A 14633-nucleotide genomic window follows, 5' to 3' on the forward strand; every position below is an offset into this window, starting at 1 on the left:
TTTTTTTTTTTTTTTTTTTTTTTTTTTTTTAAATCTTTTATTTATTTTTTATTAATTACACTTTATTCATTATTGTATCCCCCCATAAGCCCCTCCCTCCTCCCCTGCCAATCCCACCCTCCCTCCCCTTTCTGCATGCATGCCACTCCCCAAGTCCACTGATAGGGGAGGTCCTTCTCTCCTTCTTTCTGATCTTAGTCTATCAGTTCTCATCAAAAGTGGCTGCATTGTCCTCTACTGTGGCCTGGTAAGGCTGCTCCCCCCCCCAGGGGGAAGTGATCAAAGAGCAGGCCAATCAGATTATGTCAGAGGCAGTCCCTTTTTGTTCCCTCCTCTCAGCCAGATGTGGAGTGTCCTGGCCCCTCTTTCTGTGGGGTCATGATCCTTGCTCCCTCATCCCCACGGAAGGCACAGCCCATCCACATCCATAGTGTTATGTGGGGTTTTCTCCTTCACTTCCTCTTCTTCCTCCCTCTCTTCCCACAGAGTCTGCCATAGCCCAGGCTAGCCCCAAATTCCTTTATGTCTGTGAGGATGAACTTGCCTCTACGTCCTGAGTGCTGGTGTTACAGGTGTGGACTACCATACCCAGTCTACCCAGTGCTGGGGGTCAAACCCAGGGCTTCACGCATGCGGGGTGAGCACTCTGCCTCCTGGGCCACAGCACCAGTAGTTATATGACAGTTGCCCCTGAGCAGGTGCCTGGGTTTGTAGGGATACTGTGATATCAAACCTCAGAAGGCGTTGGTCGGCTTCCCATAACTAAAGAATAGCTGTCACAGCTGAGGCTGAAAAATAAATCTCACATGCCTGCTCTTAAACACTCTCCACAGCCTCTCTTCCTCCCGTGTCCCCTGGACAGCAAGGCCATTTGGGGGCTGGGGCAGGGCGATGGTAGTGAACTGTCTGAGTCACCCGCACAGAGCGCAGGCAACAGCTCAAGTCTGCCTCTTTCCTGGCCCCAGCTTGATAGACTGGCCGGGCTCTGCTCGGCCACACGGTCTCTGACCCAGACTGACCTCAAACCATGCTTGATGCCACCTTCCTTTCCACCCATAGGCAGGTTTTGAAACTTGAGGTTGACTTCTGATATCCCAATGGATTGCTTCAATTTGATCCCAGCCCCTCCCATCTCTTAGCCTCCCCTGCCCCCACCCCACCCCACTTCTCAGAAACTCAGCCAGGGAGCTTGTAACTGCCTAGTCAGTCAGGCAGTGAGTACACTGGGGGTGGACTTCTCTGGCCTGAGCTATGGGAGCTGTGACCATATCTCCTCTAGAGGCTGCCCTGACTCTTGAATCTGTTCCGGCTTCTCTCTTTCTATTTCCCCAATTACCCCAGTGAAATGATGATCCCAAGAGTTGACAAAATACAATGCAGCGTATATTTAAATTTGACTGCTTAAAACAGTCCTATTTTATTTTACCTTAACTTCTGACAGTGTAATATGATGACATTTCTCCCCTTTCCTCCATCCAAGCCCCTCATATCTACCCCTCCTTGTTAAAATTAATAGGCTTTTTAAAAAAATTAATAGGCTACTTCTGGGATCCGAGTTCAGATCCCTGACATCCATATCAAAGCTGAAAACAGCTGATACCTGAACCTCCACCCTAGGGATAGGGGCAGGGGCAGGCAGATCCTGGGGTCCTGATAACAAGCTCAAGCTATAACCAGAGATCTAGCGAGAGACAAAACAAAACAGAAAGGTGGAAAAGAAACTGAGAGAGATACATCCTACAAGGGCCAGCAGATGCCCCTACCTTACATACAAACCACCCGCACACACACACATCCCGCATACACACCTACCATGCAAAGAACATTTTGAAAAAGACTGAGTAGAATGTGACATAGCATGCCTCCTACTTCCACTCATCCCGTCCCTCATTTCCTCTAAACTGGCTTTGAAGGTCCAGCTGTGTTTGCATTTACATGTAGGGCCTGCAGGACTTCAGGGCATGCCTATAGCTGCCCCTCTGTCGATTCTGGAGAGTCTGCCTCCTACTTGGACAAACATCCACGTGTGGACATATGCCCACACAGAGACACACGCACACACACATGCCACCCAAGGCCTTACGTTCAAACCTCACCTAGGCCGTGAGCTTCTGAATGTTTTCAACTGCTCTGGGAGGCTCATTGTCCTCTGCTCATTTTACAGAGGAAAAAAAACAAAACAAAACTAAGGCTATGGGAGAGCCAGTAGCCTGAGGTCACACACAGGCCCAACTTCCATCAACACTGCAAAGCCCAGGCTCTCTTCATCACCCTACATGGTAGATCTCAGGAAACCATGGCTAAAGATAACCACAAGGCACCCTGGGCCTCAGCTGTCTAATATGGGTCCCAGCTCAGACACATAGTGGCCGGTAGATGGCTACCCACATACCTTTTGTGACTGTAAAGCTGGCGGAGCGGGAGTTGCTCTCTCCTGCTGCTGAGCATATCCACAGGGCATTGGAGCACAAGGGCCGATGTAGCCCAGGAAGAGATCAGAATTTGAAACCTGAAGTGGGGTTTCCATAGAGTATGTTTTTCTAAGTCAAACCATTGTAAGTTGGGGGCTGCGGGTCCACCAGGCAAGGGTTCTGTCATCCCTGGCCGATGCTGTTCTATTATTATTCTACTTCTTTCTTTCAAATCCTTGAGTGGTTTAAGGAAACTGCTGAGACCTTTGTGACTGGCAAAGCTTACTGCATGTCTTTGTTGTCTTGCTGCTGTGACATAAAACCTGACCAAACAGCTCAAGGAAGGATTCGGAGGTACTGTCCACCATGGGGAAGTCATGGTGCCTGGTCACTCTGTGTCTATCGTCCTGAAGCAGAGAGAGATGGGTTCTGGCACTCAGATCACTTCTCCTTTTTCTTCATCCCAAGATCGCAGCCCATGAGACGCTGCCACCCACTGTTAGGTTGGGTCTGGCACCTCAACCCAGTCTAGAATTCCCTCATAGACAGGTTCAGAGCTGTGTTTCCATGGTGATTCTAGGTGGACACTCAGGACCAAGCATCCCACCCGTCTTCACGGTGCATTGTGGTCACATGGTTTATCCAGCATGTCCTCCTGCCCCACTCCACCTGAGCCTCTTCCCTCACGGTGTGTCTTGTGTTGGTTCACAGAGTCTGCGGCAGCAGAAGCCGAGGAGGAGTCCCTGCTCTCTTCTGCAGAGAGCTTGCCGAGTGGCGCTGCCACTGCAGCTGCTGCTCCTGCTCTTTCTGCTGCTGTTCTTCTTGCTGCCGGCCGGCGTAGAGGAACGCAGCTGTGCCCTGGCCAACAACTTCGCCCGCTCCTTCGCACTCATGCTTCGTTACAGCGGCCCCCCACCCACCTAGCCCACTGGGACACACAGGTGACCTTCCGCAGTCCCTCTGAGGCCGGCTGCTGGGGGAAGCTGGGTGGAAGCTGACCAGACGCCCCAGAGAAGCCTCGATCCAAATGCTGCATCTGTTCCCAGAACAAACCTGCTTTTTCTATGACGTCATTTCTGTCTATTTATACTAAGTATGTGCTTCGCGTGGTTAGGGAATATGTACAGAATTTTTATATGCCGTGTATGTACATGCTGAGGGTAGATGACTCCAGACACGATGTCTCTTTGTGCCTAGGGGAGTCCCAGCAGTGTGTTTCTCTAATGGGATTCTTGACACTTGTGCCTTAACGTCGTGTCATCCCTGGAGGACAGGAAAAATCATGTATTACTTTTATGTCAACCTGTCACCCAGAAATTCAGATGTTAGTGAAGAAGCCTTTGAGCGATGAGCACAACAGAACAGAATTGGAGCCCCGGGACTCTTGTGTATGTGGCTCGTGGGTTGGGGGCTAGATAAAGAGAAGCAGTGATGGCCAGGCACAGGCACAGCCAGAGCAGTGAGACGGGACAAGTGACAGAGGGACACCGAGGGAGCAACAGAACTGTAAAAACAGGACACGGCTGAGCTCCACAGAGTGATGACACTTAGGGCCCCAGCCCCATGCGGGAGCCACTGGTAACACAGACCAGCAAGGAATGCCTGTGACCGTGACCATGACCTCCTGTCTTCAGGAAGTGGCTGGGGTTTCGTTTGTGTGTTTTCTCCAGGAGAAAGAAAAAGGAGATGAATTTGGCTTTTTCTTCTTACGCACATGGGCGAAGCACATTGCAGCAGCCTGTAACTGCCCCGGGAGGCCTGTGCCATCACTGTTGGACTGTCTACAGGCTAGGGTGTCAGCTGAGGGCAGGGTGGGACACCTGCCCACCACACCAGGGATCAAGGACCCTCCCAAGGCAGAGAGGAGAGACTCAGCCCACCTGCAGGGGTCTCTCTTTCCTCCCAAGAAGGGACTGTGCAGACTGCTGGGTCTCAGGGCTGGGCAGGTCCTGTCTTCTTCCCCTGTGAGCCTGGGGATCACAGTCTAGCCCTAGGCAGGAGCGGGCAAGGTGAGCTCCAGGCACACAAGGGAGGCATCTGGGTGACTCCCAGGCTATGCCCATGACTGGAGACATGACCGGGGAATTCTGGGATGATTCCTAAGTGCTTTAAAACTGGATTAGGTTTGCTCTAAACTGATACCGTTTTTTTTTTTTTTCTTTTTAACTTTTAGAAAATACTTAACACCTCCTTTTTTAGAGATGGAATTTGTCTGTTAGGTGGGGGTGTCCTCAGGCCTGGTCATAAGGTACACAACCACAGTGTTACAGACTCAGAGAGGCACTTTAAACACAGTGAATACTGAGGCCCTACAAGGGACTGGACTCCAAGGTCACACACATACACCGACTCTCCCAACCCCCAATCTGGTGTCAGGCCTCACCATGTGTAGCCTTCATCTTAACACAGTACCTAGGAAAGAAGCACTCAGGGGCTCATGACCGTGGTTCCATCTGAGCCCCAGACACAAGGCCTTTCCTGAATCCAGCCACTTTGCTAGGAAGTCAGGGGCTGGTGAACCCTGACCTCAGTTAGACCCAGGTAACCGAACCCTGATGATTGCCAAGACCATTGGTTCACCATTTGGTCAGAACCGTGGCAAGGGATATCAACACAAACACTTTCCCACTTCAAAGGCGAGAAGCCTGAGGCCTATCAAGGGGAAGTAACTGCCCCATGGCTGCACAGCAAGAACGTATAAAGCCAGAAATGGGCGGGTCGCCACAGTCTCCAGGTGATACCCTGTTCATTATAGCCCAGCCTCTACACATTTTCCTTCCCAGGAAGAACAAACAGGGCTACCGCATGGCACAGTGATAGAGTGCCTGTTCAACAGGTGTGAGTCCTGGTTCTATAGCCAGAACTCATGAGAGAAAAAGAAAAAAGAGAAAGAGACAGAAGAGAGAGAGAGCTGTTTACTATGAATGCGGTCGTGTCTCGTGATAAATGCTGAGGAGGGTAAAGCTGCAATACATGGGTTGGCAGTGGGTGGGGTGGGAACATAGCTGTATTTTTAACCATCAACAATAATGACGCTGTGGATTGTTTGTCTGCATAACTTTTAACAGAGGGGACTGATATTTTTATTACTCTCATATGAATAGAGCTGGAATCTGACATGCTAGCCATTTCTGGGTGCTTGTCAGACGTAACTTCTTTCGCTTAAAGTAGGTATAAATGCCTACTACTGTGATGCTGTGTCCTAGCCAATTACCATAAGAGTTGGGAGGTGTCCCTGGAGAGAAGTATCAGAGTTCGTTGGTATGTGTGTGCATGTATGTGTGTGTGTTATTGCTCCTCTGTCCTGCAGACAGTGCTCGTATGTAACCATCATAGTTCAGCCCATGGTTGTGTATGTGTGATGATCCAAGCAAGCACTATCAATGCCATTGGTCCCCTAACCTGTGCCCCCTTTCTGCCCTTTTTGCCTCATCTGTTCTCTAAGGGCAGAACAGTGCTCGCAGGAGTAGAGGATATTCTTGTGCCACAGAGGGAGTAAGTGGAGTTAGTGGTCAGGACAGAGGTGAGGAGGAAGCCTGGAGGGGCTGTCTAGAAGGGCAGAGGGGTTGTCCACTAGACAGGTGATGTTGTTCTGTGGGGAACTGGAGCCGAAGGGCTGGCATTTCACTGATTCCCACACTGCCCACCCTCACTCAAGCCTGATAGTTCTTCACTCCTAAGTGTGAGCTAGAAACCAAAGCTTTTAAAGACATAAGGCCACTCACCTACACCAGGTGAGACCTGAATCCAGGATTATTAGACCCCAGAGCCCACACTGGGAGGAGAGAGCTTCGGGTCGGTACCACCAAGCTGCAGTCTCTGTTGCGTCTGGGAATAGTTTTGCTGAGCGGCTGCTCTGCCCTCAGCTTCATTGGGACTGGAGTTAGGGAGAGTTAGCTTCCTGTAGGCTAGCCTGTGCCTCTTTGAGGAATCACTGATAGCAAGAGAGGCTGAGGGGACCTTTCTTCCTCTATTCAGGATGGAGCCAGGACTGACCGGATCATCAGGCTCTGCAGAATGTATGAGAATCTACGCTGACCAGGCTGGGGGGCATCATATGGGAGGCAGGGGCAGAGGAGAGCAGAGACAGAGACCACAGGCTGAGAGTCACACAATGCACACAAGTAGCTATGAGGCCAAACTCTACGCTGCATGTGTTTACCACTGTTTAAGGAGGGAGATGGAAAGAAAGGGAAAGGACGGGGGAGTAGAAGAGAGAGAACAAAGGAGACAGAAGGAAGGAGATAGGAGAAAGGGAAAGATGATAGATAAATAGATAGATAGATAGATAGATAGATAGATAGATAGATAGATAGATAGATAGACAGACAGACAGACAGAGGAAGGAAGGATGGATAGATAGATAGATAGATAGATAGATAGATAGATAGATAGATAGAGGAAGTGTCTTGTCCCCTCTTCATTCTAACCCATGTAACAAATCTTTGGAGTCCAGTCTTTTTTTTAAAACGAATTTTTTAAAAGATTTATTTATTTTATGTATATGAGTACTCTATCTGAATGTGTACCTACATGCCAGAAGAGGGCATCAGATCACATTATAGGTGGTTGTGAGCCATCATGTGGTTGCTGGGAATTCAATTCAGGACCTCTGGAAGAGAAGACAATGCTCTTAATGGCTGAGCCATCTCTCTAGTTTCTGGAGTTCCTTCTTGAGGCCATCCATAATGGAACATTAGGGTAAACAAAGTCTAGGCCCTGCCCTCTGGATCTCCTAGACCAGGACTTATCTGTTCTGTATAAGACGCTGAGCCCAGACTAGGACCTTGGCCCTTGACTTTGCTCATCTGCACTCCCATAGGTGCTGCTCCACCCACCAGGAGCTAGAGGGCCATGGAGGTGACACAGGGAGCTGGGGGGTAAGTGGGAGGGTCACTCTGCTGTGACTGTGAGGGCAGAGATGTACTAGGGCGGCCAGATGAGGGGGCAAGAGACAGACAGGACCTAGGCAGAGCAGATGGGGGAGGAAGCCTACTGGCTTGGTATCTAGAGGCCTCGAGGTAGATCCTTGGGCCGTGCTATGTCTGAGCACTGAGGCCTAGCAGGAGAACCAAGGCTATATAGGCTGTGGACATGTAAGTTTTAGGATTTGCCCAGGGGATCACACACCACTTCCCTCTCTCAGAGAGCTCAGCCTACAGGGGAAGCTCCTCTCTCCTCACCCTAGCCTTGTATTTTGGCCAGGTTAGAGAAAGGGGAGAGAAGTGGGCCATGCCCTCCTTTTGTTACTGTACCCACGGCAGACATGAGTAGCTGATCATTCATGTAGCCATGGCACACATGAGTAGCTGATCACTGAGCTTTTCTCTCCAGCCTGACTGGACTTCCTGGTCCTCAAACTACTTTAAGTGTATACTAGTATTTTTCCGGTGGGAAAAGTACCTGCTTGTCATTCTAACATCTAATCCTAACCCACACAGAAGACTAAATTCTTGCCTGCTGTTTCTCCTAACCTCACACATTAACTTCAGAACATTCCAGTAAAGCCCAGTTTATCTTAGGAAGGAGGGTAGAATGGATCTGGCTGGTACCTAGGTTTGCAGCCACTATTAGAACAAGAATCCCAGGCTCACCCTGAGTCTACATCTTATGCTCTGTTAGAACTTAGAAACATGGCCCTTTGAAATCCTGGGAATGCCTCTGTGCTGTCTGCCAGCCCCTGTTAGTTAGCTGGAGCCCCTGAGCCCTCCAATCTGCCCATGGAACACTCTCCTAGGAGTGAAGAGATGTACTGTAGAGACAGCCGCCCCCTTGCCCATACAGTCTGGGTTGAGCTCGCCTCCCTGCTCTGTGTTCAAATCTTCTGGGGAGCTCACAGGAACTTCCAGTTATTCTTGGCTACAAGGAGCTCCTGGGGACAAATCCTAGCAAAGGGAAACTGGGTCATAGCTTTTTTCAGGCCAGCATCTAACCCTCTAGCAGGTCAGTGAGACCCACCATTGTCCAATAGACAGAGCCCAGGGTCCTCTCCAGTACAAAGTTGCAACCAAATACTTCAGATCAGCCAGCATTTCTTCCCCAAGCCCCAAGGCATGAGAGGAAGGCCTTCTATTTATCCAAATGAGAGCAAGGGGGAGTTGTTTTCAAAAACACAACATGAAGAACAAAAGCCTGGAGTCTCCTAGCACAAGTCTCACAGGACAGCCCACAGGACCCAGCATCCCCCAGGTGTATGACTGCCTCTTGGTTACCATGGTAACATCATAGGCACTCACAGGCATCCCGGAACATAGGACACAGCAATGGCAGAGGGAGTTTAGTGTCCCAAGAGATCTCAGGATTTCTTTCTGGGATGGTTCTTGCTAGCTCAACAGCCAGGCCACCGTGACTCCTGGTGACACTTGTACAGCTGAGGGACAGAACCTGTAGCCACTTTTCTAGTTCTGAGGGAAGAAAGCAAGAGAGACTTGCAAGGAAGGGTCTGCAGTATGGCGTGATTCCCAACAGCCTGTGCTATGATGCCAAGAGCTTATCTTTAGGTGCTGAACCTAAAGCGCAGATAGGGCAAGGAGTCTGCCTAAACGCAGCTAGCTGGTGGGTGAGGCTTTTAGGATTTGAATCCAGCGGTGACTGGCTACAAGTTGGCCACTGAGGCTTGTCTTCATCTTCAGTTGCTTTTTCTCTCCCTCATGGGCCACAGGCCACTGTTACCCCAGTGTCTGGTTAGCCTGTTGGAAGGTGCCATTTTTGTGTAGGGGGCTGCAGGGTTTCTCTCCTAAGTCTACTCTGCCACTGAGCTCTTTGACTTCCATTGGGAACACCAGGATAGAGTGCTAAGGGCAGGGGCAGGGCTGGAAACAGACACAGGTTACCAATGTCAAGGGCAGATGCAGGGCAAAGTTGAGAGATGTGTGGCACCAAATTCTTCTAGAAAAGGGCTGGGCAAGTTCTTGGAGCTCCTGGGATAAAGCAGTAGATAGAGAAGGTTTATGCGTGCTTGCATTTGTGCTTGGGCATGTACGTGTGTGTGTATGTGTGTGTGTGTGTGTTGCATAAGTGTGTTTTAGTGTCCTGAGCAATCAAGTTCATTGTTTAAAATGTCCTCTTGTGTAAACAGTACAGAGGGACCATCTCCTCTTGTCACAGTCTCTGTGATTATAAAACATGAATTTTTGATAAATTCAGCTTTCTGGGAAGGCGGTAGAACTGAAGCCAAATGACTGTCTTGGATCATATGTGTGTTATCTTGGTTCATATCAAGTCCAGAGCTGGCTGAAGGCCTCAGCGTCTCTCAGCTCCGTGGGAAGGGCCATGTGAGTCTTGGGGTTCCGGCTCAGTGCTGTTGTAAACTTGCCTCTTGTTCACTTTGGTGGCAGCAGTATTCTGAAAGACGGTTTTGTGTTTTCATTGTTTTATGTTTTTTTTCTGTGTATGTGTGTATGTGTTTTGTTTTTGTATCTGATCTATGTTTGGAAATAAAAAAAAAAGCTCTATTTTGGTCTATGAGATATTGTGTCGTTGTGAGTCCTTTTCTGAAGTCAGGAGTCAAGGCATGAGCTGGAAGACGCAACAGGATTATGGCCAAACTATTTTGACATTGTTTTTAAACAGGGTTATTGGAATCTGGGCCTCGTAGTTCAAGGCTCTTGGCCTCCCGATCAAAGAACTGAAGAGAAGGCTCATTCTTGACCCTGCATCAGTCAGGAGAACTGGCCCTGGTGTCGTGAGAGTGGGCGAGATAATATGAGAGCTGGCCCTGCCACCTCTCTACTCTGAGGTGCCCTGGGTGGAGAGGGGGAGGGATGATGCCCTCTGTCCCTGGTCCCTCACCCCTGAGGCAGTTGAGAGAGCAGGCCCTTCACCTTGCCTGGACAACACAGTGGAGCTGGCCCTGATGGTGAAGGTATGGATGAGCTACCCCTGAGGGTGTGAGAGCCAGAGAGCTGTCCCAGCCCCTCTCAGGCTGCAGCACTTGAAGGACTGGGCAGCGCAGTGGAGCTGGCTCTGGAGGCATGGATACAGGTGAGCCAGCTCTGAGGGCTTTGAGCAGGAGAGCTGACCCTGCCTCCTGCCAAAGGCAGTATTGGGTAGCCCAGCCTGAGCAGTTCTGAAAAAAATTGCCCTGGTGGTATGGATAAGGGAGAGCCTGGTGAGCTGAGCAGCTCAGCTACCACCCAGGCCCAGATACAGGCCTCTGAGGCCCATCCCAAAATCTATATCATCTTGGGTCAGTGATATATATCGTCTATATATCTATAGATGCTATAGAATAACACAAATGGTTGGGACGTGTGAAAGGGCCAGTCCTGCTGTTCCAAAGCTTCAGGATAACCATGACACAGGGCAACAACAGGATAACTGGGAGGAGTCCCAGTGAGGATCCAATACTGATGGGGTCACAGATGCCAGCGATCTCAAACCAGACCAATGACTCATTGCAATGAACATTTTCAAGTGAAGATGTGTGGACAGAGGGGTATCTGTGGGACACAGTGTGACATATCACAGCTGTCACCATGAGATGTTTTTTATGCCTCCTTTTTGTTTGTGTTTGTGTGTGGTGTGTTGTTTTGGAGGAGAGTTTGTGAGAGCAAAGGTCAGATATGAGGGGATGAAGAGATGGGTGGGACTGGGGTACATGATATGAAACTCCCCAGGAATCAATAAAAAGTTTTTTAAGAAAGAAAATAAGGCTTATGCATATCTGTAGAAGTAGCAAGATCACATCATTTGAAGCAAAGTGGTAGTACAGGTTAGAAAGAGACACATGCTCAGCTTGACAGGGGCTCATTACTGTTTGGGGTTCGTTACTGTCTGGGACCTCCTCTCTGTGGTCTGAGGGAAGGCAGGGCTGGTTACTAAGGGCGTGACTTTGATTGACAGGTGGGGTCACATACTCCTTTTTCCTAATCTATGTATCCCTTCCTGTGAGTCATCTGATTTTGATCACATGCATACCCAAATATGCATATGCCTACGATGATCAATAGGGGACGCTCCCTAAAAGGTTAGGAGAAGATACAGCTTACCTTCCTGCATGTAGCGGTTTGAATGAGATTGGCCCTCATAGGCTAATTGAATGCTTGGTCCCCAGCTAGTACAACTGTTTAGGAAGGATTAGAAGGTGTGGCCCTGTTGAGGGAAGTGTTTCACTGAAGGTTGACATTGGAGTTTGAAAAGCCCATGACAATCAAGTCTCTCTCCCTGACGGCTGCCTGCGGATCATTATAGAAAGCTCTCAGCTACTGCTCCAGTGTCATGCCTATCTGCTTCCTGTCATGATGATCCTGAACGAACTCTGAAACTGTAAGCAAGCCCCCAGCTAAACTCTTTCTTTTATAAGAGGTGCCTTGGTCATGTCTCTCCACAAAAATAGAACAGTAACTAAGGCAATGGACAAGAACCCAAAACTGGTTCATGCCAGTTTGCCCCTTCTAGTCTTCATCCCCAGGTACACTGGCAACACACTGGAATAGAATTGTCTGAATCTGACGGCCACTAGGAGAAAGGAAACTTACACTATTGTTCAGAACTGGGAGTCCATGTGGCTTGGTGCAGGTAGGGGGCTGAAGAGGGTCTGAGGTTGCTAGTGCACTGTTTGGAGAAGGGTGCACATTGAACATTCCAGTGACGGAGCAAGACTGCAGGTGCACCGTTTCAAGAGAGTCGTGCAAAACAAACAACAACAAAACCAAATACGGTTCCAGAATACTAAACTGTTCTGCACTTGCCTGCCTCCAGAGTAACCTTTCTTTTGTGCAGAGGTGGAACTCAAGGCCACTGCAACCCTTGAGCCAGAACATCAGCCCTGGGAGTATCCTTCTGAATGTCCTCAGCATCCTCTCTACCTCCCTCATCACTGTCCCCAGGATTTGTAGGTGGCCTGAGGAGAGAGATAGCCTCAATGTGTCTTGCTACCCTCAAAGAGAACCAGGCCTGAGACCAATTCCCACCTACCCTATGGACCAAGGCTCTATAGCTCTCTCTGTCCTTGGGTTTGAAGACCAGCCTTCCCCACCCAGTGCTTTGTAAGCTACAGGTGAGAAATGGGGAGAATGAAAGAGTGTGGCTCTTGCAGTATGAACCACATTGGGAAATGGCATGTATGTGTGAGCCCATGTGTATGTATGTGGGAGGCGGATGTTGTCTGGAAAATGCTCTAAATTGTTCTGAGGTGCACCCCAGCTCAGTGGCCTAAGCTTTCCTAGATAAAGATGCCACTGTGTTCATAGAAAGGTCTGAGAAGCCAGTCCCAGGGTGACACAGGTTAGCAGACACTCCTGAGGACGCCCTGTTGCTAGTCAGACAGAAGACTAGCAAGGCATTTACACCTGAAAGAAAGTATTCCACCCAGCCATGGGGTCTGAAGTCTTAAACACCACGAACGCTCTCAGAAGGATTCTGGTGGGTCTTCTGGCAGGAACAAGGAGGCTCCTTGTCTTCTAGTTAGTTGTCAACAACAATAATAATAACGTATGTTGTACAAACTTTGCCTGTGGGAGCCTCCACCCTGGGCTTCTCTGTGGAATTGGTTGTGGTGTTCTGTTAGGCAGCCTTCCCTGTAGGGGCGTCCATCCAGAAAGTTGCGCCCAGTCCCTCTCCTTTCCATTTAACACCTTTGGCCTCTCCACTTGCTGTGAAAGTAACATTAAACACACACATGCTTTCTAAATCTGTCCCGAGCACTCGTGAGCTTGGCTGGGTGATTCATTCATTTTTATGACTGTGTGATTTTTTTTTTTCTAAGTCAGGTGTGAAATAATTCTTTCTGTTTTCATCCGTGGCTTCCAATTCCAACAGCCACAAGTCCCAATGGGGAGGCCATCCTCTTCTTGCGGACCCCTGGCAAGAATGTTACCCAGCTCCTTGGTGTCAGTCCCTGCCAGCTCTGGCTGCCCCCATGACCTTTGCTTCCCTGGATTAGGGGTCCTAAGGAGCATCTCTGGCTCACAGGGACCCTCCATGGCTGGAAAAATTGCAACTGTTGTCTGGCTTGGTTCCTGCCCCTGCTCTGCCTTGGTCTGTCCTGTGGCCTTCTGCTGCCAGTTTCTCGGAGAGGCCTCATCCACCGAAGAGTGTAAAGGGAAATTGCTTAAGATTGTTCTGAGCCAGAGCCTGGCTCACATTGCCTGTGTGTGTGTTTCTCAGCCTTGAGCATGTGCAAGTAATTGAAGCCCTTTCTCCTTTGGAAAGAGGTGACAAGGTAACAAAAAGAATAAGTTAAAAAAAGAAAGAAAAAAAAAAGCCTAAGTGCAGTATGTGTTCTGGATTGTATCCTGGAACAGCATTAGAAGGCCATTAGAAGGAAGCCAATGAAATGCCTCCCGAGTCCCCCTAGCATGGCTGTGCTGGTGTTAATGTCCTCTTGATTTTGACAAATGCTCGTGGTATGTAAGGGGTCAGTGGAGGCTGGGTGAGCATGCCGGGGATTCTCTGTTGTTTTTGCAGGCTTTCTCAAATCACTCCAAAATTACATTTTTATTTTTATTTTTAAGAAGTAGTCTTTAGGGTCTCTCTTTTGCTCTTAATTTTCTTTCTTCAGAACGGTGAATCCAAGCAGGTTTGAATCGGCCTGGAGAGCATGGGGCTTGGATAACTGCAACTCTAAGGCGTTTGTTGGACCTTGAGCACATGCTTAGTCTGGCCTGACTGCCCTTGGAGGGACATAGTTGCAAGGACTGCATCACTGGGACTTGAACATGCCAGGCACATCCAAGCAAGGACAGGGGACCACAGGACGGGCCTTTTCAATCCTGCCTGACGGGTTTGAAGAAGGATGTCCTGACTACCATCTGCGTTGGCATTCTCCGTCATGCTCAGGTTGACACTAAAGCTCTGTGACTACAGAAGGACTCCAAAGTGTCTTGGGGAAACAAGTTGAGGGAAGGTTCTAGAATCAATTAATTGAGTCCAGTCTAACTGGTTCAGGGAGAAAGGGGTTCGTCACTGGTGGGTAAGCGGCTCGCTGAGCTATTGTAGGAGTAGAGTAGATGTCAAGTTTCCAGGAGCATTTCTCCCATCCCATCCCCTCCCCTGGGTCCATGCTGGCCTCTCTTGATGGAGAACCTGGAGGGTTGTTGAACAAGGTGTTAATGGCTCTCGGCAGCTGCCTCCTCCTATCCTCCCGTTCCTTGAAGAGAATCTGAGCTGGAAAAGCCCCACCATATTCGGGAACTTTCAGACAAAGGGCAAAGCAAATGGCAACCTTGCTTCACCCTTCCCGAACCACAGAAGAATGCTTTGTAAGGAATTCAAGGGCAA

The 14633-nt window shown here is 49.3% G+C and overlaps 1 protein-coding gene across 1 annotated transcript in view; it reads left to right on the plus strand.

The window, feature by feature from the left end:
* The window catches only part of Syne3 (spectrin repeat containing nuclear envelope family member 3), an 80032-nt gene extending 75430 nt beyond the window's left edge, over positions 1–4602 (plus strand). Inside the window, exon 18 of the mRNA XM_055593097.1 lies at positions 3123–4602. Coding sequence (XP_055449072.1) covers positions 3123–3335 — 213 coding nt within the window. The 3' untranslated portion in view covers positions 3336–4602. The remainder of the gene's footprint in view (positions 1–3122) is intronic.
* Positions 4603–14633: the final 10031 nt, after the last annotated feature.

Source organism: Psammomys obesus, unplaced genomic scaffold, assembly GCF_907164565.1.
Source record: "Psammomys obesus unplaced genomic scaffold, mPsaObe1.curated_primary_1811, whole genome shotgun sequence".
Taxonomy (NCBI): Eukaryota; Metazoa; Chordata; class Mammalia; order Rodentia; family Muridae; genus Psammomys; species Psammomys obesus.